This window comes from Notechis scutatus, chromosome Z (assembly GCF_049901735.1).
Source record: "Notechis scutatus isolate UNSWTSFEM ecotype Mainland chromosome Z, rNotScu1.2, whole genome shotgun sequence".
NCBI lineage: Eukaryota > Metazoa > Chordata > Lepidosauria > Squamata > Elapidae > Notechis > Notechis scutatus.
In genome coordinates this window covers 138,554,067-138,579,152 of record NC_142025.1, presented here as the reverse complement: position 1 = coordinate 138,579,152, position 25,086 = coordinate 138,554,067, and the positions used below count along the sequence as shown (strand labels likewise).

At 41.0% G+C, this 25,086-nt stretch overlaps 1 protein-coding gene across 2 annotated transcripts in view; it reads right to left on the bottom strand.

The window, feature by feature from the left end:
• The window catches only part of ATP2A1 (ATPase sarcoplasmic/endoplasmic reticulum Ca2+ transporting 1), a 37,179-nt gene extending 15,389 nt beyond the window's left edge, over nucleotides 1–21,790 (bottom strand). For both annotated transcript variants that reach the window (XM_026677518.2, XM_026677517.2), the window contains exons 1-12: nucleotides 21,453–21,790; nucleotides 20,232–20,249; nucleotides 19,387–19,469; nucleotides 16,174–16,278; nucleotides 15,010–15,148; nucleotides 7,560–7,640; nucleotides 6,974–7,059; nucleotides 5,257–5,554; nucleotides 3,582–3,748; nucleotides 3,373–3,461; nucleotides 1,961–2,063; nucleotides 744–875 (exon numbers count right to left, since the gene is read on the bottom strand). In XM_026677518.2, the coding sequence (XP_026533303.1) occupies nucleotides 744–875; nucleotides 1,961–2,063; nucleotides 3,373–3,461; nucleotides 3,582–3,748; nucleotides 5,257–5,554; nucleotides 6,974–7,059; nucleotides 7,560–7,640; nucleotides 15,010–15,148; nucleotides 16,174–16,278; nucleotides 19,387–19,469; nucleotides 20,232–20,249; nucleotides 21,453–21,570 (1,419 nt within the window). In that variant the 5' untranslated portion in view covers nucleotides 21,571–21,790. The remainder of the gene's footprint in view (nucleotides 1–743; nucleotides 876–1,960; nucleotides 2,064–3,372; nucleotides 3,462–3,581; nucleotides 3,749–5,256; nucleotides 5,555–6,973; nucleotides 7,060–7,559; nucleotides 7,641–15,009; nucleotides 15,149–16,173; nucleotides 16,279–19,386; nucleotides 19,470–20,231; nucleotides 20,250–21,452) is intronic.
• Nucleotides 21,791–25,086: the final 3,296 nt, after the last annotated feature.

The window sequence follows — 25,086 nt, the reverse complement described above, 5'->3', positions numbered from 1 at the left end:
TTGGAATTGTAAGCCACCCAGAATTATCAATTGAGGTGGATGGCTGTAGAGAATCAATCAATCAATAAAAAAACAAATAGATTTATTATAACATCATCTTTCATAAATTATAATTTAGTTCATCAAACCCACTCCTGTGATGTCTGTTATAAGGCAGAATTGGTAAATTACAAAAAAAAAAAAGTGTGTGTGTGTGGGGGGGGGGAGAGAAATGGTACTTGGATGAGTTATATCTCCAGAGAATCAACTCCCTTTTTCGCCCCACAACAAGCCCCTAACACAAACACATTTCTACTGTTGTGTTCCTCCTGTGCTCCACTAAACAGTGCCTCTGCATTCCAAACCTGTTGCACAGCAGACCACGGGGGAAACTTGAGAACTTCAACATAAACAATGAACATTGTGGCATTGAAACACATTGCATGCTCTTTACAGTGGAGGTGGACATGGCACAACTCAGTGACCGAGCAATATAGGACTTTATATGGTGGAATCTGGCACTAAGTTTCAGGAGGAAGGAGTGAAGTCTATTGAATCATTGGTATGAAGAAATAGATCAGAGACCTTCCCTAAATCTTCACAGTATTTATCTGATAGTAATACGGAGTGTGCTTTAATCTGGCAAGATTCTGCCTATACGTAAACAACAAAGAAACTACTTTGAGAAATTAATCATGGCAGTCTTGGTTCCCTGTGCCTGGCACTCTAATGAGAGTCAGTTCCTGGAAAAAGCAGGTACTTACTGAGTTGCAGGCATTGGCGCGGTCCACCTTGCTGAGATTTCGTACATCTGTGTTGAAGACATTCATCTTTTCAACCAAGCAGGTAAGGGCAGTTTCAGTGGCCTCACCAACCTTTTCATACACACCTTTGGACTGGGAAAATGAAGAATCAGAGTTATGATTTTGGTGTACCAAACTGTGATCGTGAAATGCTTGGGGTGTATTACCGGTATCAAGATTCAACCTTGAGGAAGGGCAGTATGGTTGGAAGCAAGAATGATTAATTTAATGTAATTTGAAAAAACATCTCAGACTTGACCCAAATTCTCACACAAAAAAAGAGAGCATTGGGGAGAGAGTATTCAGACTCGCAATATTCTATTACTGTAACTATATAATAACAGAAATTAGCATTCATAACTTTGGTTTTCTAGTCTGGTCTACCTCAGAATACTAACTCTTATAATTCTCAGGGCTGTTCTGCCAGCTTATAACTACTCTCTAGTATTGTTGCTGTTGTTTGTGCCTTCAAATTAGTCTTTACCCCTGGCAATTATACAAATAAGTCCAGGCAGATATTTGAGGACTTTTTCAGAAGTGATTTCCTGTTGTTTTCTTCCTAAGGCAAAGCCTGGCCCCAAGTCACCCAGGTGACTTTGTATCTAAGGTTGGACTAGAATTCCTGGTTTCCTGGTTTTTAGGCCACTACCTTTAAGCAATACACCAAACTGGTGCTCTGTCTCCAGTCTTAACTGCCTAAAATAATGATCACTAGTGCATGTACCACAATTTTATCAACCCTGTGAGAAAAGAAACTAGCAGTAATGAATTTTGTAAGTCCTTTGCCCTCAACACCTGACCTGTCTCCAGAAATACAAAAGGGAGGAGGAAATTTGAACCTCCTTTTATTCCAGGCTTCCCTTCATGTAAGGTTTAGCAGTCATTTTCTCAGCTCCAACAAACCTGCCAGTTCTAACTTGGAGAAGGAAATTAGAGAATTTTGGAATCTATTCCCGCTAGAATATTGTCCAGGACTATGTACGATTCCTCTGGATGCCAGGTTAAAATCTGTATATTGCTTTTTAAGAGTTTTTAGACTCCAAAGAATTTTTTTAAATTTTCATCTTTTTTGCCTCTGGCTTTAGTTTTATTTTGAGGTTTTGGTGAAAGGGGCCACAAATATCTCTTAATGAACAATTGCTGAGAAGTAGATGATGAAGCCAAAGAGAAGCATTCACCTCGTTGAAATCCAGCGAAGAATCATTGCAAAGGGCACAAATTGTGGCCAGTTCAACGAGACCATCATATTGTCCAGTTTTGATTTGTTTGTCATTCTTAAATCTGCATGTGCAAAAAAGTTTAAAAATATATTTGTTTTATTTATATAGCCCATGTATATGGCCCCCCCATCTCACAAAAAAGTGACACTAGCAGTGTACAACAAAGAGATAAAGCAATAAACATGTTAGAAATGGTCATTATTTAAAAATTTTTAAAGCATGAGGCACACAAGTTATTAAATTAGTAAAGGGATCCCCTGCAGAGAAAATGACCATAGCCAGGCCTTAAGAGACTTCTAAAAAATAAGTAAGGACAGAACTGACTTCAGTTCAGGGGTGAGAATGTTCCAGAAGGTGGGTACCAAAGTAGAGAAGGCTTGCCTCCTCTTGTCCACCAACTATACCAGATGGGACTCACAGCATGCCTCTCTTGCCAGATCTTATGGGATGGGCGGATGTAATTGGGAAGTGGTGGTCCTTCAAATAACCCAGCTCTATGCAATGAAGGGCTTTAAAGGTCAAAAGCAGACCTTGAATCAGACCCAGAAGCAAATTGGCAGCCTGTGAAGAACGTTCTGTCCTAGAAACATATATCGCTGCTGATGGAAAACCCATTTTAGTTAGCCAGTGCAACAGTACTACAGAAACCATGTTTCAAGTAATACAAAGTCCATCCTATGTGGCCCTCACTGCCCACATCGCTGCGTTTTGCACCAGTGGAAGCTTCTGGATAGTCTTCAAGGGCAGCCCCACTTAGAGTGCATTACAATACTCCAATTCGAAGGTGACTAGGGCATGAGTGACAGTGAGCAGTGCCCCACATATCCAGAAACAGACTCAAATGGCACATAGCACAAACCTGTGCAAATGCCTTCCTAGCCACGAATGCCACCTACTTATTAAGCATAGGGTCTATCCGGGACAGTACATCGTATCTAGAACCAAGGATGGCAAAGTCCTGGAACTGACAGGGCCCCAAACTCAAAGCTACTTGATCTTGCCAGAATTCAGCTGAACCTGTTGCTTCCCACCCTATCGCCTCCAGGTACTGGGATAGAATGCCCATGGCATTGCTTAATTCAGCAGGGGCTGAGATATATAATTGAAAGGAGCATAGATTGTTTCTGTGAATTATGGGAGAAGCAAAACAACACCTCAGAAATCAAAGCATCTGGAATTTCTGGAAGAATAAATACCACACTAAGGCAGAATAGGATTTATTTAGTTTTGATTCAGCATTTCGTGTGAAACTAACCATTATAATTTCAAACCACAATAACCAATAAATTATATTATTTAGCATAATGTAATTAAAAATTAGAGTATATATAAAATTTTTGGCTTTGTTTAGAGTTCGCATTTGTACTTACACTTCTCCTTCAGGGGCGTAGGTGGAACCAGTGATATTGAATTCATTTATGGCACAAAAATCTCCCTCTATTTTATCCACAACAAACATCTAGAGAAAGAGAGGAAGGAAGGAAGGAATGAAGGAAGGAAGGGGATTTCAATAAGAATGAAGATGAGATGCCCAAAAGACTCTAGATGAGAAAAATGCTGGCATCCACCTTCAGCTCACCTTGCAAACCGACATTTGGTTGGTGGTCAGGGTGCCAGTTTTGTCGGAACAGATGACGGAGGTGCAACCCAAGGTCTCCACTGAGGGCAGGCTTCTGACAATGGCATTTTTCTTGGCCATACGGCGAGTCCCCAGGGCTAGACAGGTCGTGATGACAGCGGGAAGGCCTGAGGAGAAAGAAAAGGAAGGAGCAAAAAGATAAGCTTGGAGAATTCATGTCATGTTCAAACAAATCCACTTGGATGTCTCCTTTGACCCTTATTGCCCATAATTATACTTCTTTTTTCAGATATGATTGAGGAGCTTGTATTATTAGATTCTAATTTGCGACAAAGAATGCTAAGGCTTTAATGAGAAATGTAACAGTGTGTCATAGCCCAGCAGTACAGAAAATACTGATCTGAACAGTCCCTAAAATCTCAGAGTGACAACATAATAGTAGAAGGACTGGAAAAAATGACCACCACCCCCAAGACACTGCAACCATCATAAATTTGAATCAGTTGCCAAGCATCTGAATGTTGATCACATGACTATGGGGATGTTGCAATGGTTGTGTGAAAAACAGTCATAAAACATTCTTTTCAGTGCTGTTGTAACTTTGAACAGTCATTAAACAAACTGTTGTAAGTTGAGAACTGCCTATATTAGACAGGTGGGCATCCTTCCAGACCTTGCATTGAGCTGTACTCGCTCCCTTCTTTATTGCCTCAAAAATGCCCCTTTGCTCTGTGCAATTCACGGGGCTTTCCTGGCATGAAAAAGGGTGCTATAGGATGCTACTTTTTTTTTTGCAATCTGCTTGCTATTTTTCAGTTTAAAAATAGATTAAATAAAATCAGGTGGGTCATAGGACATATGTAGCAGTGCAAAAAGTGGCACATTTAGACCTGATGTTTTGAGCTCTTTTTGGTTTTTGACTTAATGGGATTACAGGTAATCCTCATTTTACGACCACAATTGAGAAGCAACGTTTCTGTTGCTAAGTAAGACATTTGTTAAGTGAGTTTTGCCCCATTTTACCACCATGCTTGCCACCATTGTTGAGTGAATCATTGCAGAGGTGAAGATAGTAACATGGTTAAGTGAATCTGGCTTCCCCATTGACTTTTCTGGTTGCCAAAGGTAATCACTTGACCCAGTGACATTGCAACCGTCGTAACTTAAGTATGAGTCAGTTGCCAAGCATCTGAATTTTGATCACGTGACCATGGGGGTGCTTCATGAAAAATGGTCATAAGTCTCTTTTTTCAGTCCCGTTGTAACTTTGAACGATCATTAGGTGAACTGTTGTAAGTCAAGGACTACCTGTATATTATAAATTCAACCACCTAAACCAGTGTTTATAGCTTACCATTATGTATAACTAGACTACAGCAGGGTTTTGTTTTTTTTCAACAAACCAACATGCAACCATGAGAGTTTGCACAAAGTGTAAATCCGGTTCATGGATCACTTAAGGCTTTGTGAGAATATGGGTTAATATCTAAAGGGCTGAGCTCCAACACCTTCAGACCCTTTCCAGAGTTCAGCACACCATATGTTCAGTGCAGAAGAAATTGAAAGCACAAAAATACGATGGCAGCAAAAGCTATTTAAAAAAAAGAAAGAAATTTGCCGGCATTCATTAAGCCAGGACAGGTGGTTATGGGAACCTGGAATGGCCTCAACTGACCTTCTGGGATGGCAGCCACAGCAAGGGCAACAGCAATTTTGAAGTAGTAGATGGCGCCGCGGATCCAGGAGCCGCCATGTATGGGGTCGTTGAAATGCCCAATGTTGATGAGCCAGACAGCCACACAGATGAGGGAAATGACTTTGGACAGCTGCTCGCCAAACTCATCCAGTTTCTGCTGTAATGGCGTCTTCTCTTGCTCTGTTGCCGCCATTTCATCGCGGATCTTACCGATTTCAGTGCTCACACCTGTGGCGATGACGATACCAACAGCTTTGCCGGCACCAATGTTGGTACCCTGGAGTGGGTTTGAAGACGAAGAGGAATAGGAACAAGACGGATTAAAATCAACAAAGAAAAGTGGCACTGAATATATAATGGGTGGGCAAAGCTAACTATTTTAGATAAAGAAAACTATAAATACAGCTAAGTACAATCTTGCATAAGTACATTGTTTCCTTTCTTAAAAATCTAAGTTTTCTAGTTCTCATGGCAGTAAAGAACATGTATGTGCTACATCTATAGCATGTTCATTCCCTATCTGCAAAAAAAAAATATGGCTGGAATTATTGTTTAGGACGAGGATCCCCAACCCCCAGTTTATGGACCAGGACTGGGCCACGGCATGCCAGAAACTGGGCCACATAAATAAGTGAAGCCTCATTGCTGGATGCAAGCAGCACATAAAATCACCTTCCCTCTGGTCCACAGAAAAAACTCTCTCCACAGAACCGGTCCCTGGTGCCCGAAAGGTTGTGGGCCATTGGTTTTTGAAATTGCTGAAATTACTTTTGGTAGGGATCATGGCAGCCACAAAACTCTAATCTCATCACCCATTCCAAGAACCATGTGCATACCTTCTGGCATGAGGTTTTAGCATGCTGCTAAATTCTTAATGAGAAAGCAAAAATAAGCAAATAACAGCACATTTCTTAACTTGCAGAATTAACTGTAGTTAAAGGATGACCAGCAGATTCGGGTACAGCAGAGATTACTGAATTGTTGGAGGACCTGAAGGACCAGTATGAGGACAGATCATCTTGGATAAAATCTTTTTGTGTGGTCACTCAGAGTCAAAACTGATTGATGGCATATGGTCAATAATTTGATTATGTTACACTTGCCATGTCCCCTTAGTTGTGTCTGACTTGCAATCATATTCAGATTTTTGGCTGAATTGTATGCACTTTCTGACAGTCATATGCTATTAATAGGAAGCATACAATTATGGAAATTACAAGCTTGTCTTTTTGCCCCATCTCCCCAGTTACCTATAGATGAAATAAAGTACAATGTAATATTAGCCAATTTGCATTGTTGCTTGAGCAGGGGAAAGCAAATAAAATGATGTCACCTGATTGCCCTAAAAATACTTTTTCAAAAGTCAATTGGATTTTGCTTTTTCCTTGAAGACGTTTTGCTTCTCATCCAAGAAACTTCTTCAGCTCTGAGCTGAATAAGCTTCTTGGGTGAGAAGCAAAATGTCTTCAGGGAGAAAACAAAGTCCAGTTACCTTTTTGAAAAACCACTTTTGGGACAGCCATGAATTGGATGACTGAGAATCTCCATAGTCATGTCATCTGATTCTTTATCCCAGTATCCCAATAAAGACAATTGGAATATGGTATTTAATGTCCCATTAGTATTCCTACCATGTACTATTTGGATCAGGGACAAAAAGATGCTTTATATCTTCAGCCCTGCCTGTAATACTCACAGAAAACAACATGTTCTTCTTGTCCTGATTTACAGCCCGTGGATCTGGGACAGGGTCAGTATGTTTTATCACAGAGACAGATTCACCTGGGTGGAGATATAAAGGGTCAGACCACTTGCTTCATACAAAACAGGATTGGTATGGCCTGACTGAATGCAAGCATTATATATTGCATAGATCAGTACTCATTGCTGATTTAAGTGATGTAGACTTCAGTTCCAGGATTCCTTAGCCAGCAAGCTCGCTAGTGAATTCTGGGAGTTGAAGTCAATATATCTTTAATTAGCCAAGGTTGAATAACACTGGCATAGATCATACCCAAATCTACCTATACTAATGATTTTCCAAGACATGTTTTCCCAACCACAGATTTATCCATAGAGTTTAGGAACTCTATATAGTCCCATACTTTCATTTTACAAAGTAGTTTAAAATATAGGTTCTTCTCAGGTCTTTGCTGATTGGCTGAGATTTAAAAACACAACTTCTGTTGTTATTCCCTCCTTCTCCCTTTCATTTTACATTTTTCCCCATTATTTTATGGGCAGAATTTATTTATTGCTAATATTGTGTATGAGTTCCTTACCTGTCAGAATAGACTGGTCCACACGCAGAGTGGTAGATTTGATGGAAATGATACGGATATCAGCTGGGACTTTGTCACCAACTGGGGAACAAAAAAAGAATAACCTCGAGTTTTAGCCATAGAACAGTCACTGTTTGATATAAAACAAAACAAAACACCTGCTACTGACTATATGCTAAAAGCCATGGCTAAGTAAACCACAGTTTTCTGAATTAATCCAATTTTCTGGGCTAGCATAACTTAACCAGGTCAAATAAAAATCTAATGGCAACATAGACACAATATACTAAGCTTGGGTGATTTTTAACCTTAGGTTGTTTCTTCAGATTTAGCATTTTGTGAAAAACCCAATCCATTCATTAATGTATAGAGTAAATATGCAGTATACTATGCAAACTCAAAAAATAGGTTAATTCTCTAATCAGATTTTGTACATAGTATATGTCCAATCACTGGGTCACAAAGTAACCCTACAGAGTTTGCACAACGAATTGATTTGTCTGTTTATGTGTTTTGTGAACCCAGCCACAACCAACACCATCACCTGGACTCATATGTGTCCAATAGATGTTGCAATAATATCACTCACTTCATGATGTGATTGCACAAATGCCATATTTTGTGTCAGTCATATTATTGTGCAAATGGCCTATAGTTTCTAAAGCTTGACAATTGTATGGTAATATCATGAAGTATGTGGTGTCAATTGCTCAACCTACAAGTGATTGCACTAGGAACTAAGATAAGGAGGTTGTACAAGTTTACTCTCCATTGTGAACCAAGGCATGGGCAGCCCTTCCTGTAGGCAAAACAAAATTTCAGGCCATGATGGATTCAGTTCCTTTCTGTCAAAGAAGAAGGTTTATTCCTTCCTACGTGTCTGCCTTAGTAGACAACTGTCCTCAGATGAAATTCAGTTTCCAATCCAGATGGTCTCTAAGGCATGCAAGCTACCTTATCTTTTGCTTCAGGCAGCAGAATGTCTTGGGTCAGAGAGGCTAGAGGTCCATTGACCTAAGTTCTATATTAAGGAAAGAAAAGTGACGGCATCCACTGGAGGGCAATAGAAGACAATGTCAAATCTGAACACCTTTATGGACAGGAGATCATTAAACTACACAGTCAACCAGGATCATCAGAATGGGGTTTTTGCAGTATAGATCGGGGTCGCCAACCTTTTGGACCTCAGGAACCACCAAACTCATAATTTTAAATCCTGCGGGCCACTAATATGAATTTTGACTGACGTTGGGGGGAGGGGGGAGAGAGAGAGAGAGATCCAGTCTAACCTCGGAGGTCTGGCAGTGATGTTCTCTCTCTCTCTCTCTCTCTCTTTCTCTCTCTCTCTCTCTCTCTCTCTCTCTCACACACACACACACACACAGGTCCCTCACACACACACACACACACCCTCTCCAAGGCAGCCACATTCCTTTACTAACTTGCTTTTCAGCTCCGTTCTCAGGGGAAAGAGAGAGAGAGAGAGAGTATCCTGCAATCCCAAATAAAGAATGATCAATCAGTAGGAAAACAGGAGGGGGGATTTTCCTGCAGACTTTTGGGATTTTCTCAGGACCCTGGGAAAATCCCCAAAGCGTTGCAGAAAATTCCCACCCATTCCTACTGATCGATCATTCTTTATTTGAAGTCTCAGACTACTGTCTCCAGCTCCGTTCTCAGGGGAGAGAGAAGAGAGAGACTTTCGACTTCATGCAAGGAAAGCAGCAGAGTCTTTCTTTCTCTCCCCAAACTCTGCCAGAAATGAGTCTTTGCCAGTGCATCCTCTTGAAGCAGGATGCCTTGCAGGGTCCCAAAGACTCATTTCTGGTGGAGTTCGGAGAGAAGAAAAGAAAGACTTTGCTGCTTTCACTACATAACCAAAAGCAGAAAGAAGAAAGAAGCGGAAAGAAGCAGCCAGGTGGCCAGGCAAGGCATGTGGGGCAAGTGGGACAAGTCCCCCCGCTTTCCTCCCTCCCCTCACTACCTTGTGTTGTTTGCAATGCAAGCGACGCGGAGCCATGTGGTGGCGCAGCCTTGTGTTCTCGCGCAGCCTGGATTAATTGCTTTGGGGGGTGCTTTGTGGGTGACATTTCTCTGCAGACCACCAAAATTTTCTGTGGCCCGCCAGTTGGCAACCACTGCTCTAGATCAATGCTTCTCAACCTTTGTAGCTTTAAGATATGTGGACTCAACTCCCAGAATTTCCCAACCAGGAATTCTAGGAGTTAAAGTCCACATGTCTTAAAATTGTTAAGGTTGAGAAACATTAGTTTAAAGAGAAAGAACATTATTTGTACAGAACTGAAGGTAGCTTGAATGAGAAAATTTTCTTACTGGGGTCAAATTCTGAAGCAGGAATTTCAGTGGATGAATATATAGATTAAATATCTCATTTTTTTCTGCACCACTACAATTCAGAAATAAATATACTACTATTTATCTCCTAGGAATTTTTTTCAACCAGGTTGTCCAAGGCAACAATGATAAAACAAACATCGGAATCATCCCAAGAAGGAAAGTCTTTTTTTAGCATTTTAAAAAGATTTTCTGCTCAGCCAATGGTAGGCTTTACTTTATGCTGTAATGAAGATTTCATTTCATTTGATTAAGCTTTGTTCACAGAAACGATAAATTAAGGTGCCAAAACATTTCATTCTTGCCTTTTGTAAAAATGGAGCTTAAGAATTCTGGAGTCCTCCACTTTTTAAAAGCATATTGACCATGAATAACCCGGCAGCATGAAGAAGGATTTTAGTAGCACAATTCTATATATGTCTGTTTGTAAATAAATGCCATAGAGTACTTTGAGATTACCCCCAAGTAAATGGCTTACGGTTAAGTAATTTAAATCTCTCATAATATGGTAGCTTTGCATTATGCATATAATATTATATTATACAGTTTTAAGAACATATTCTTCCTTGCAGTTTGGACCTATTCTGCCGGACCTGCTTTTCCTGAGAAATATTTTTATTAATTCAGCAAGCAAATTCATCAGTTAAATTTCAAAATTATATTGCTAGAGGTAGCTGTAATTACATTCAAATCATTGATCAGTTTTTATTGGTATTTTTAATATCAGTTTTGGCTTATCTTCATTAATTGAGTAGAGATAGATGAATTTGTTAAAATCACACTGGTTTATTTATTGTGATATGGTTATCTTGCAGAAAATCTTTTTTCTTCAGGAAACATGCTTGAGGTACAATATAAGTGGCAGAAACAACATGCAATCAATTGAAGCAACTGAAATCAGAAGAGTGAACATTTTCATCTGCATTTGTGTAAATCTGTCCCCTTTAGCACTTAAATATGATTTTTGAGGTTTAATTCCAGTGGTGATAAAATTGCTCCACTGAGAAAAATCAAATTTCTCCCTGCTCAATCAGAAATAATTTTGGGATTCTCCAGTTCCCTTGACCCAATATGTTCCCTAGTTTGTTTGTTTTTTTAATTAAATCATTTGCCCACAGTTAGTTCAGGCAGGCTTCCTCAGTCTCTCACCTTACTATTCTCAGACAATCCCTCTCAGCAAAGCTATTTAACAAACATAAACTTATGCTATACTAAAGCCATTTATGAGACTCAGTTACCATTTACCAGATGTTCATACCCACTACATATGGACCTTAAACTGATAATATGTACATATGGACCTTAAACTGATAATATGTACATATGGACCTTAAACTGATAATATTGCTCAAAAGCGCAGGGGAAAACCTTCAAAAATCGTTGCTTTCCTCAGAAGTGGGCGATCACCAAGGATATGCTTTGGGTATGTCAGGATTGAAAAATGTAGGATGCAGATGGGATGGAAGTGGGGTTTTTTGTTGTTGTTTTTTTGGCCTGCTTCTAAGGTAGTCAGAGGCAGCATCCCAGTGTGGGTTTCTCCTTTGCCTGTCCCCCTTTCATCCGACAAGGCATGGTAACCCTAGATGTCCCCATGCACCCCAGCTCGCTTTTCCACCAGCGCATTAAGTGTCTCTCTCTCTTTCCCTCCTTGCCTGCCTCATCACATTCCCGAGACATCACCAAGCTGCCTGCCAGTGTCCATACAAGGCGAAGCTAGTTGCTGGGCACTATCCATTGCTCCATTGCCTTCTCTTCTTCAAGGAGATGGAGAGGTCACGGCTTCCCTAGGCAGGGAGGGGAACTCAAGGCCAGGCCAGACTAGGAGAAAGGTGGCAAAAATTATGTTCCTACATCCCAGAAGTGATGCTAAAGTTGCTTGGCCAGTAACATTTAAAAGGAAAAAAGAACATAAGCTAATCAGAGTTATTAATGAGCTGCAGAGGCTTCTTGGAATTATCTTTTTGTTAAATTCTTTCCTGCAGACATTCAAGGATTTTGACTTAACACACTTTCTCTGTCTCTTTTTAATACATAATATATATTACCAACTATTGAATCCCCCCCCCCCAGCATATATATTGTAATGCCAATTAGCAGAGGTCAAATGCACGCAGAATTGACTACAAGTCTGGTATATTTAAGAAGAAATTTGGGGAAATGAATCCCCTCCTTATACAATTCTTGAAGATACAAGAACATTATGTCCTTCCTTGGCATTTGGTCACAAAGGCACATGAAAGGAGGTGATAAAATTATGAATGAGAGTTGGGCCAGACAAGAGCTATTCAGTGTCCTAATTAAGAATGGGGCATCTATGTATAGAAAGTATCTCCTTTTGAATAATTAGCATGAGAAATCAAAACAGGGAAATTTCGTCACCTTCAAACCCTGCTTGTGAGATTCCCTGGGACCGCTGAGTGGTAGCTGCTACAGCTAGAGTGCTAGGCAAAGTGAATCTTTGTGTTCTTGACAATGCCACCAAATCTGATGAGGAGATTTATTGATCAAAATATGTATTAGGAAATTGTTTTTAATAAGCACACTTTTAAGGATGTGAGGATCAACACAAAAAAAAGCATGGCCAAGGAATTGGGATTTCAGTGTTAAAAAGAATGAGACATGGAGAGATTGAGAGTTTCTAGTCCTGCACTCTCTAGTAGAGGGAATCATTAACTAAGTTTTTGGAAGCTGACTTTGATGACAAAATATTTTGTGCATCCACATGCACACATGCATTATTTTATTGATATTTGAGCTGGAGTTTTAATTTCCCGTTGGATTTTTAAACTCTCCAGGACAAATTGGGGTGGGAGTGGTAACCAGGTGGGGCGGGGGGAGGTCCTATATTAAAGGGAATGGTCCAAATAGAAGGGCTTTATTTTCTAAAACGAGAGGGGAGAGGCTTGTAGAGAACTACCATCTGCTAGCAGCCAGCATATTGCCTGTTCAGTTGCAATGATAAGATGTCTTGCATTCTACTTAAATTAACAAATCCTTTCAAAATTTACACTTCAGTGCATAGACTCAAAAGAGCAAAAACATTTTTCCTTCACACTTTGTCCTGTTAGCTGCACATAAGTGGGAGAATATGAATTTTATGTAAAGTCTGCCCTTTTGGGGGCAATGCCATGTTTCTCTTTTCTAGGCACACAGAAGAAACCACTCTGATCTCCTTAGTGTGAATGTGTGACAAAAAGGAAAGCAAGAAAGAGGCTACAAGACTTCATGAGGGAGACTGCTCCATCACATGGATGGATGGATGAGTGTCTGCCCTTGATATTTTGGAAACACTTGTGCAACTGGCCCCAGGAGTAAATGATCTCTGAATTAAATTAATTTAGAAAGGAGGAGGGAATGATCTGGCTGCTGGCCCAGCTCTGAGGGCAGCTGTTATCTAGTAAGTGCAGCTGAAGGGGATTCCTCAGGGCTCTGCTTTCACTGCTCCACCTCCAGCCCTCACTCTCCATGGGGACTGTCTGTTCCCAAAACATCCCTCTCGCCTCTATTCCAGGGTCAAGACAGGGCAAGCCCAAGGAGTAAACAAGCTCCATGATGGAGGGGTCTTGTTCAGATTTTACTGAAGCAGCATCCCAGAACTTCCTGTGGATTTGAGGCTGAAGGAAAACAGTATCTAACCCCAAAATAGTCACTCCTCTCCTGACTTGTGGGAAATGGCTTCTCCATTATGACCCAATAGGGTACCTCCTGGAGTGGCAGGGAAAATGGGGAGAAATAGATTCTAGATTGGGATTCTCTGCCTTGCACAAAATGTCACCAGAAGGAGAGGCCTGCAAAAGCAGACCTCTAAGTGTATAGATAGACAGGAGGAGAAAACACTGGCTTTAAATAGGTTTGCAGCAATATATTGTCACAAAAAACAATACCTTCACTCAATTAATTTGATAAATTCTGAATTTTTCCCCCTGAGAGAATTAGATTTCAATTTAATTTTTTCTCCTGTAATAAAGCATTTTTGCCTTCACTGAGGGCATTCTCCTGGGGCTGTTAAACTGGTCTCTACCATCCTTTAACTGCAGAAATAAACCACCATAAAATTGCTGCTCAATCCTGCCAAGCCTCAATCTGCCTACATTGCCTCTGTTTCAAGTCACTGTGGTTACTTTATTTCCTTCCAAAACAAGACAGATTTGACCTACCTAGAAGCTAACTTTAGACAGCATTAGAATAAGAGTTAAATTCTACTTCAATGCCAGTATAACTCAGGATTACTTAAGCCTGTCTTCTTTGTGCATTGGGGACAAAATGACAGCCATATCATTAGGTACTAGCAGGTAAAGATATAAGCAGGATGTTTTGTGTCCTGGTTTGGTGCAAGTGGAAATTACCTTTATTTCTTTCAACTCACAGAGAATAATGCCTTCTTTGCCATATATTCTAACTATAATTCCCCTGCTTATCTAAGAATGGGTTGATCCCTGCTTGATCTAAATATCTTTGCAACTAAATTATTTAATAAAATAACGCTTCTTTAACACTATTCATTCTTTAGTCTAACCCTGTTCAAGTTGAGGCAACCTGTGCAATCAATATAATAGAGAAATGCTATGTCAGTGTCGACAATTGCTTCATCTTAACAAACGTGGAAGCATTTTTAAATCCTCAGGTGGAGATCGGAGACAGGAACCTTGGCAACTGCTCTTTAGAGAGGAGTATAGCTGTTGATGATTGTTACTAGAGAATCATACTGTCCTTATCTGGAGTATATATGGTATATCCTCTATAAAAGAAAGCAGTAGGGAATACTGGGATATCCCTTCAACTTAATTGACCTTGATCCTACTCTATCAAGGAGTAGGTAACAGGGCAAGAGGAGAATACTGTCTTCTAGAGCAAATGCTCTAGAAATAGCTAAGCGTTTTGAATGTCACTGCTAGTGGTATCTGTCATCTTCAGTCGCCTCATTTCTAATAGCTTAAGTTGGGAGCTTGAGCTACTTAGGGATTTAAAGATTATGGAAGAACACTTATGGTATTCAAACTGACTCTGGCACTCTCTCTATGTTTAGTCTTCTTCGCCCTGGGGAATCCCTATGACCTTTAACGTTGTCCCCCCTGTCTCCCCCCCTGGCACTTACCTGCCACCTCTGTAATGTCTCCAGGGACCATGTCTTTGGCCTTTATTCTCTGTACTGCCTTCCTGTCAGATCGATAGACCTTGCCCATTTCAGGTTCATACTCCTTTAGGGCCTCAATGGCATTCTCAGCATTTCGTTCCTGCAAGGAGGAGGGACCCACTCAGAGTTAAGATGCCCTATTGTTGCTTACAATTACCTCTTGGGGCCCCCTCAGCAGAGGGAAGGGCTGTTCCTTTCCCCCAATGCAAGAAAGCAAGCTGAGCTAGGTGAGTCAGGCTCAGAGTAAGGATCCAAACTCCTAGTCCATTAGGCCTTGGTATTTTGACACCCTTCAATTTTCTGAAAGCACTTTCATGCTCTCGGAGACTGACTAGGTTAGAGTACTCTATCTCCTCATGATAGCAGTCAGATAATGTTCATAAGGTACACCTGAAGAACAAAATATATATTAAGCCACACTGTAGTATGTTTAGAGCATCATAGAGATACTTCACATACTAAAGAGGGCTTTGCACCTTATATGAAACAACAATGTGATTTGCCTGGCTCTGGTTTGGTGTGGTTTGTGAACATACGCATTATGCTTTAAAGTTTGCAACTTTAAGATGGATGGATTTCATGTCCTTGTGAGTTGAAGTCCAAACCTCTTAAAGTTGCCAAGTTTGAAAAATACTGTTTTAAACCATGCTTTGCTTGCTTATTTATTGTGCTTATCAACCACCTTTCCTTCATAAGTCCAGGGCTCCCTCCTAAATTTTCCCTAAGAACAACTTCCTGAGATAGGTTGGTTAATATAGAGAATTGGTCTAAAGTCCACAGAGAGCTTCTATAGTTGACTGGAGGACTAGATTCTCTTGATGCCTGTGCAACATCTGAACTAACTCCTAGGGATCTGGATCTGAAGAGACAAAGGCGATTTGGGGTGTAGAGGGTACTTATATTTTTCCCATTAGTAACTTGCAAGGAAGAGGTACCTTTCCCTGGGCTCATGGTTTCCTGGATTTTCCCTATGCAATTCCAGCAGAAGAGGCATTTTATTTAAAGGCAGCTGACAGATATATGTGCATTCAAACATGCTTCAAATCACCTTTTCCTTTGGAGTCTGGACTACCTCACACACCTGCATCCACCAAACCGTAATGAAACACAATATGATTTGTTTACCTGCCACACTCCAACAACGGCATTGGCAATCAGGATCAATAGGATGACAAATGGTTCCACAAATGCAGTGACAGTCTCTTCACCCTCTTCAAACCATGCCAGCACCTGTAAAAACAAACAAACAGGTAAGCGTAGTTGTAGAGGAGAGGAGAGAGAATGTGGTTAATCTTCCACTTCCCTCTCACTCAGATATGGCCATTGTTCATTTTCCAGTCAGAAATCCTAAATCCCAGCCCCACCTCTCATTTCTCCTTCTGAAATCCCATTTACTTTTTAATTCTCCTTGAACATGCCATCTGAAAACAGCTGAAGCCAGCCTGCGTTTTGCATTGGCACAAAAATGAACTGAGTCAATCAATCTCCATGAAACTTGATAGCACCAGCATAAAAAGCTCCTGTTGCTGTGTGTGTGTGTGTGTGTGTGTGCATGTGCAAACACATGGATGTTGCACAATTGTGCAGGCAGGGATAAGTGTGTAATTGCACACTTGAGGTGTGAAAGTATGTGTTGCACACAATTGCAATGAAACATCTCTACAAGGTTGCACACTTCCCCCTGCTGGTGAGAGTTGTGTCTGACAGGATTTCTGTTGGAACAGAGCATTGTGCAAATACTGTACATATCTCATGCTGTTTGATATACTGTTGGGAGCGGGCATAATTTTTAGAAGGATTATAGTCGATTAACAGTACAAATGTGATTTGTAATGCTTGATTGTTTCCCAGAGTTATCTCCAAAGACTTTATCAGAGTTTTTTCTTTGTTTGCAGATCCAAATTCAACACTTAAAATTCAAAATAAGCCTGTCTCTTACTGTCTTCATTCTAAATAACTGCAGTCCTGAAAATCAGAAGCACTATGAATTTTTCCAGGGTAGTTTCTATCTAATGAAGCTTCAGGAGTGAAAAAGCCTGAGAGACAGTGGAAAAGAGGTAACAGTAAAGACATATTCTTTCATCAACTGCAGAAGACATAAGTGTAGGTGTGTGCCAAAGAGAAAATGTATCTTGTTGAACATCCACAGAAATGTGTTTTGCAATCATCCGCTGAGAGAGAATTCAATCAAACCACAGAAATTCTGAAACTTGTAGCCAAGTACACCTCAAAACCATGAAGAGAGTGTTATCTCCAATGTGATCTTAATTTTATTTATACTGCCTGTCCTATTTTTCAATGATAATACAATCCCAAAGCAGATTGTTCTTTCCTATGTTCAGAAGGCCCATAATACTTGTGTCCTACAGAGCTCTGTAGGAGAAAGAAAATAAGGAAATGGGTGGAATAGTTTGGTTGACTGGCTTCTTTTTGGTCAGGAAAATGCCAATGTTCCCGGGCTGTCTGAGAATGAAATGTTGAACCATAGCGATATGAGAACCAAGTTGTAAATTATGACCTTTTCTGAGACCTCCCATTGCCAAGCCTAGCCCTGTGCTCTTGAAAGATATAGTATCACAATCTGAGGAGGTTGCATCTCAAGTGTCAAGAAACTGGCCAGAAGCACAACAGGCTATGATGAGCTTCTGGGTGCTGAAATAATGAAAACCTCAGCTTCTTGTGCTTGGGTTTGCTGTGTTATAGAAATGGCAGGGAATTTATGGTTTCTATGAACCTGAGAGCATTCATTTTTATACAGGAATGTACAGGTCAGGTATAATCTTTTTCTAGATTGAATCAATGTATTCGTTATAGTAGAAATACAATTATAATTTAAACTTATCAAAGAACTCTGCAATGGCCAAACTCACTTTTTTGATCAGAGAAAACACAATATTTACATGTATTGCTACCTGAAAATCCTTATGGACCTTTTGCACAAAAGAAGAAAAGTGAGCTTATGATAATGATTTTGATGATTAAATTGATTGATTATAGAAATAAGATCATGCTGTAACCATAGACTAAAAGATAAATTTATAATTCTACTTATAATTGCTGTAAAGAAGCTACTTCCTTGCAGGCTTTCTTTCTTTTCTCTTTTTTTCCTTTCTTGCACTTTTAGGGTTTTTTTCTGATTTCTTTCTTTTTTCTTTTCTTCTTATTTTATGTTAATTGGTATTAGTTTTTAGTCTATATTGGTTTTTAGCCTCCTTTTTAAAACTTTTATAAAATTATGTATTTAAAAAGATCAGTACACATTTAGAAAGCAAACTGATGCCCATATTGTTTTCTGGGATTTTGCTCAGAAGGAAATGGTTTTGTGAAATATTTGAAAATGACCGGATAAAACATGGTGCCTGCTTTTAAGCAGGAAGGAGTCAAAATAGATTACTGAACAGATGAGTTAGCTCAATATGCTTCCTGATTTGTTACACAAAAGGAAATCAGATTTTAGTTCTGAGAAAAAGAAACAGAATGTCCTGATTGAATTAAACATCTACAAGCACCCCAAATGTTGAAAAATAATTTATGAGAAAAAAAATTGAAGATGTTCAGATGCAAAGTTTTTATTGACGTGTATTACCTACTTTGCCAATGAAAATAATTTCAATTGTGTATCCTGACTCAAGCTTTCATTAATCCCTACCCTTGAGTGAACGGGAATTATTAAATATGGCATTACAGTTATTTCTGAAGGCCCTGGTGACCAACCCATCTTGGATCCCGCAACATTATCCTGGTATCCATGTATATTTGCTTTCATTTGAGAGTTGTTTCTTCCCATCCATCTAATTCACCGATTTGTTGACACTGATTACCAATATAAAGTAATATCTGTGGCTCAGAGTTGAACTGTGGAGTCCTTGGTGCTCTCTGAGCTTGATGGTTTGCTTATAGACATTTCATTACCCAACAAAGGAACATCAGCAGTTAGAGTGAGTGTGGGGTTTGCTCCCTGTTTATATACAGTAACTTGCCCACACCCGTTATAAACAGGGAGCAAACCACACACTCACTGATGATGTTGCCTTGTTGGGTAATGAAATGGCTACAAGCAAAGTACCAAGCTCAGAGAGCACACAAGAATTCCACTCATTAATAAACAATCTAAAATCAATCCAATAACTGTAACTCTGTTCTTTCCATTCCAATGTAGTGGAGATTGGTATGTTCCTAACACAGGATGGCATCCCCAGAGAGCATGTTGGCAGTCATCACTTGCCCTGGATACAGCTTCTGTCCCATTCTGCCCCCCCCCCCAAAATGGTTGCCTCTCCTCTTCAGTCCTATGTGGATTTTCTAAGTTTCCTCAGTTACAAGGCCAGTGTCACTTACGAAAGAGATGCAGGCTGCGAGCAGGAGAATTCGCACAAGCAAGTCTTCAAATTGTTCCACCACCAGCTCCCATATACTTTTGCCTGATAAGCAAGAAAGGGTGGGATGAAAGGCACAGAGACTATAGAGATGGGGTGGGGGAAATCAGCCTGCCTCCTCCCAATCAAGAAAGCAATGGGCTGCGAGGAAAAGAGAGAAGGGATAGCGGGCCTTGCACACATCTATGATAAATCTTTCAAAAAGTTCCAGCAGTTATGCTTGGGGAAATTGTAGGTTCTTCTATGCAAGTCTAACTATGTGTTAACAGAAACTTCATAGCAACCGTTAACCGGGAGAAATGGCAAGGCATACAACCATTTTTTTTTCTCCTGCCTTTTCCCAATTGATCTATCTCCCAAAAAGATATTTTTGTTTCATCCCAAAATGGTGGTGGTGGGGTTTCCTCCCAGTTAGCAAGCAGCCTCCATTATTTGGCCAATAACATTTCAAAGAACCAAGCTATGCCTCTTAGAAGCTTTGAATTAGTTCTAAGGCCCAAGAAAGGGAAAGTGGGTGCTGGGGTAGACTAAAGTAGAGTTTGATAGAGGAAGAATTTGGCATCTGGTTGGTTAAAGGAAGAGCTCCATGCCTATGCATCATGATGGAACGTGGTGGACAAATCACCTGGCAATTCACAGCTTAACCTCAGATTTTATTTCTAAATAGAAAGTTTGAGGGCCCCATCTGGAGACTCAATAGCCATTGAATGAGTGTTACAGTCTGTAGGAGTCATTTGGGCCATGCTAATTCAAGGTTGAGGTGTTTTTCCTTCCTAATGCTTATGCACAATATTTTTTAGGACTCACCTTCTTCAGCTGGGAGTTCTGGGGTTCCAAGACAATATGTTGAGAGAGGAAAAGAAAGGGAAAAAGAGAAAGAAAAGCTGGTTAGGATTATGGCTAGTATGACTTTTGCTGAGTGGTCAAGCAAAGGTGGCAACAGAGAAGAGATATAGGTAAAACTATTCTGGATTTACAGAGAAGTCGGTTCTGCCCATGGAGTTTAGGGTTAATTTTCATTGTCATAACTCAACAGTTAGAAAGAGTTATACGATCATGCTTAGGTTTAGGGAGTAATTGTGAGTTGCATATGGACATATCTGCAGAAATGAGTAAGCTTTTTACTGACTTCAGTTTGTAAACCATGGGCCTAAGTGATTGCAAAATTGGTCTGAGCATAGGAAATCCTTGGAGGTTGGACTTCACAATCCCCTCCGATCAAATTTTTATTATAATCCCACCAAGGAATCCAGAACTTTTGACTTTACCCCATGTATTTGAGGGACATTATAAAATTAGGAAATCAGGCTATCCTCTCATTCATCCACATCTTTGGCAGCATGATATGCCCTACTCCTTACAAAACAAACTTCTCCAGATCCACCCACTCACGCAGCATCACAACCAACAAACAATTACATTTTGCTTCTCAAAGACATCTCTTCTCAAATCCACTGAGCATCTAACTAGCTCACTTTGCTGGCTGTGTAATATCTCTTCTCTTTTGTTTCGACCTCCCGGCTGCTCCTACAAGTTGCCCATCCGCAATTTTGATATCTCGTTCATACCAAAGGGAATTTACTGAGTTATTCTTAGCAAAGTAGCAGCAGCTGCCCTGTCCCCAGCATGACTATCTCCCCCCACCCTCGCAACTTTGCAATAGTCAGTTTTCCCTCTTGTGCTTTGCTTCTATGTTTGTTCTTATTCCCCTTCCATGGCCAACTCTAGACTCTGCTAGAACATCTCTATCACTTCCTTCCCACTTTCCAATAATTATGTGACCGTTTTTCTTGGATAATAGTTGGTTCCTCCTCTTTTGCCTCTACTTATTGCTTCTGTCCTTTCTTACATTTTAGAATTCATGTCCATCACTGTGCATCTCTGGTTGGATTGCTTTCTTTGCTCCTCATATCTATGTCACTCTGCACATCCTTTCAGCTCTCTGGCTCTCCATTCCCCCTGCCTTCTTGTGTCCTGGCATCTGGCCAAGTGGGTACCAAAAGGGCTGTTATTTTAGAAAGCACTCACCGTTGGGTCCATATTTTTCCATATGCCTCTTCACCTGCTCAGGAGAGAGGCCTGTATGCTCACTTACTCCAAAGTAAGCCAGGCATTCTTCTCCTGTTTTGGCATGGGCGTTTTCCATTTTTGCCCTACCGCACCTCTCCGCTTGTTGTGTTTAAAGCTGCTTCCCACTTCTTCTGGCTTGGCCTGCTTCTGCTGTTCCCCTGCTGTATGTTTAATGGAGTGTCACTCGTGCCCCTGTGGAGTTCCTCCTCTTTCTCAGCAGACCATGGCCCTTGGAGCACTGTATCCAACGATGGAGGGAAAGCCCGCTGACCCTTCCTTGCACAGAAGCCTTCGCCAAACTCTGAGGCTGGCACACGTCCTTATGAGGCAGCCTGGGGACCAGATCCTTGGACATTCTCCGTGGGCCCCCATTGGGTGACCAGTGCTGACATCACTTCATCCACCAACTCACATATGGCCTTCTGCGGAGAGAAAGTATTTTTGCTGACTTGAAGGGAGGATGGTTGGCTTGGGGTGGGGGGAGGAGGAGAGAGGAGGCTGAGTGTCCACAGACCCATGTGTCACTCAAATGCTTGCCTGTTCCTTTCAAGAGATCTCACCCTAGCCTCCCCCTCCCTCCTCCTACAGATTTAGGGTTTATTTCTGTCACTTGTCGTATGTAATGAAGATACACAGAGAAGTGGGCTGCCCTCATTCCCATATATGCAATTAAATCAATCTGTTTGCCTTGTCTCTCTCATTTGCATTTACATAGGTATTATATGTATAGAATTTTAGGAGTTTTTTTCCTCCCTCATTTTTCACTCTGTTAATTTTTTCTTTGTTGGACCTATCATTCCTCTCTCCCAGTTTGCAATCTTTGACAGCAATCAAATAGATGACCAAGAGAGATTCACAAGCTGAAGAGGTCCTGTCACTTGTCTTTGGCTTCTAGCTTCTAGCTTTAAGAGTATCTTTTGCACTTTAGCTATCATGGCTTATGGCCACAATTCCTTAACCAATTATTGCTTTTATGAGACCTTTAATGTACATTCTGTTGTAATTTCTTGCAGCAACTGATTCTTTGGTGGTGGTGTTTTTATTAAACATTGTATAAACATTAATATAGTTATTTGACTCTAAAAACAAACATGGGGTGAGGGTTTTTTGGTTGTGTAGAATAACGAAGCAAGACATCCAATAAACTCAAATTATGTGTTCCACTACTTCAAATGCAGAGGTGTACATGCAACTACTTAACAAGAGTGGGCTGCTGGGGATTTGCAGGGGTTCGGAAGATCCTCTAGTTAAGATTCTACACAGTTTGGAGAACCCCCAAATCCCACTCTTGTCTGGCCCGCCCACCCTTCCCCGCCCCTCCCAGGAGTCCCCACACGGCCCGTTTTGGATGCAGGTAAGTGCAGGCGTGGAGGCTCAGGGAGGGTGAAAAACAGGCCTCCTGGAAGTTCAGGAAGGCCAGAAACAGGCCCGTTTCCGGCTTCCAGAGAGCCTCCGGAGCAGTGGTGGGATTCAAATTTTTTTACTACCGGTTCTGTGGCATGGCTTGGTATGCGTGGCAGGGGAAGGATACAGTAAAATCTGCCGGTTCTCCGAATTTCCGCTACCATTCTCCAGAATTGGTCAGAACCTGCTGAATACCACCTCTGCTCGGGAGCCCAGGGAGGCCATTTTTGCCATCCTGGAGGCTTGAGGAAAACCTCTGGAGCCTGGGAGGGCAAACAGCTCCCCTCCACTGTGGTGCAGGAGGTCGAGTAGGCCACGCCCACCATGGTGGCCACGCCCACCCAGCAACCGGGCAGAGAACCAGTTGCTAAAATTTTTGAAGCCCACCCCTGGTACTTAAACAGTATACATTTTCTTCATAACAATAAATGTTGTTTTTGCTTTTATTGACTGCAGTCACAAGGAAGATCATATTTAAAGTAGGCCCATAAAAATTAAAATACAAGGACCAATTTATACTAATGTAAATCCCATAAAAATTGATCACTTTTGTGTGTGTGTGTGTATTTGTGTATGTCCCACACACAGTGCAAGGTTATAGATATTAATCCATTAATACACTGCATTCAGAAAGTATTCAGACCCACACCTTCACTTTTGTCAATTTCATTATGCTACGGCCTGATTCTACAGTCATTGAAATTCATTTTGTTACTCATTAATCTGCACTCAGTAGCCCATAATGATAAAGTGAAAACAGAATTTTAGAAATGTCAGTAAATTTATTTAAAAAAAACTGAAATATCACATTGGCATAAGTATTCAGACCCTTCTTGTTGAAGCACCTCTGGCAGCAATTACAGCCTTGAGACTTTTTGGATATAATATGACAAGCTTTGTACACCTAGATTGGTGGATTTTCTGCCATTCTTCCTTGTAAATCCTCTCAAGCTCAATGGGGTTGGATGGCAACTGTTGGTGGACAGCCATTTTCAGGTCCCTCCAAAGATGTTCAATAGGGGCTCAGGCCCTGGCTGGGCCACTTTAGGAAATTCAGAACTGTTCCTAAGCCACTTGTGTTGTCTTGGCTGTGTGTGTGCTTAGGATTGTTGTCATGTTGGAAAATGAACCTTCGGCCCAGCCTGAGGTCCTGAGCTCTGTGGAACGGTTTTCATTGAGGATATCCCTGTACTTTGCTCCATTCAGCTTTCCCTCAACCTGACCAGTCCCTGCTGCTGAAAAACACCCCCACAGCATGATGCTGCCACCCTGATGCTTCATTGTTGGGATGATACTGGGCAGGGGATGAGAGGTGCCTGGTTTCCTCCAGACATAATGTTTAGAATCGAAACCAAACAGTACAATCTTGGTTTCATCAGACCAGAGAATTGTGTTCCTCATAATCTGAGAGCCTTTTGGTGCTTTTTTGCAAAGTGGAAGTGGCTTTCATGTGTTCTGCACTGAGGAGAAGCTTCCATCTAGCCATAAAGCCCAGATCGGTGGAGGGTTGCAGTGATGGTTGTCCTTCTGGAACTCTGTCCCATCTCCACACAGGATTTCTGGAACTCAGTCAGAGTGGCCATCAGGTTCTTAATCACCTCTCTTACTAAGGTCCTACCCCACCCCCCACCCCCACCCCGATTGCTCAGTTTGACCAGGCGACCAGCTCTTGGAAGAGTCCTGCTTGTGCCAAACTTCCTCCATTTGAGAATTATGGAGGCCACCATGTTCTTAGGAACCTTCAGTGCAGCAGAAATTTTATTGTAGCCTTCTCTAGATCTGCACCTCGCAATAATCCTGTCTCTGAGCTCTACAGGCCGTTCCTTTGACCTCGTGGCTTTTGCCCTGCTACAGTATGCATTGTAAGCTGTGAGGTTTTCTATAGAGAGGTGTATGCCTTTCCAAATCATATCCAATTAATTCAATTAATCACAGATCAGCTCCAATCAAGGTGAAGAAATATGCCAGCAATGATCAAGAGAAATGGAGGGCACCGGGCCTAAATTTCAAGAGTTGTTGCAAAGGGTCTGAATACTTATGCCTATGTGATATTTCAGGGTTGTTTTTTTTAAATAAATTTATAGAAACTTCTAAACTTCTGTTTTCACTTTGCCATTATGGGCTACTGGATGTAGATTAATGAGAAAAAAAGTGAATTTCAACAACTAAGAAATCAGGCTGCAGCATG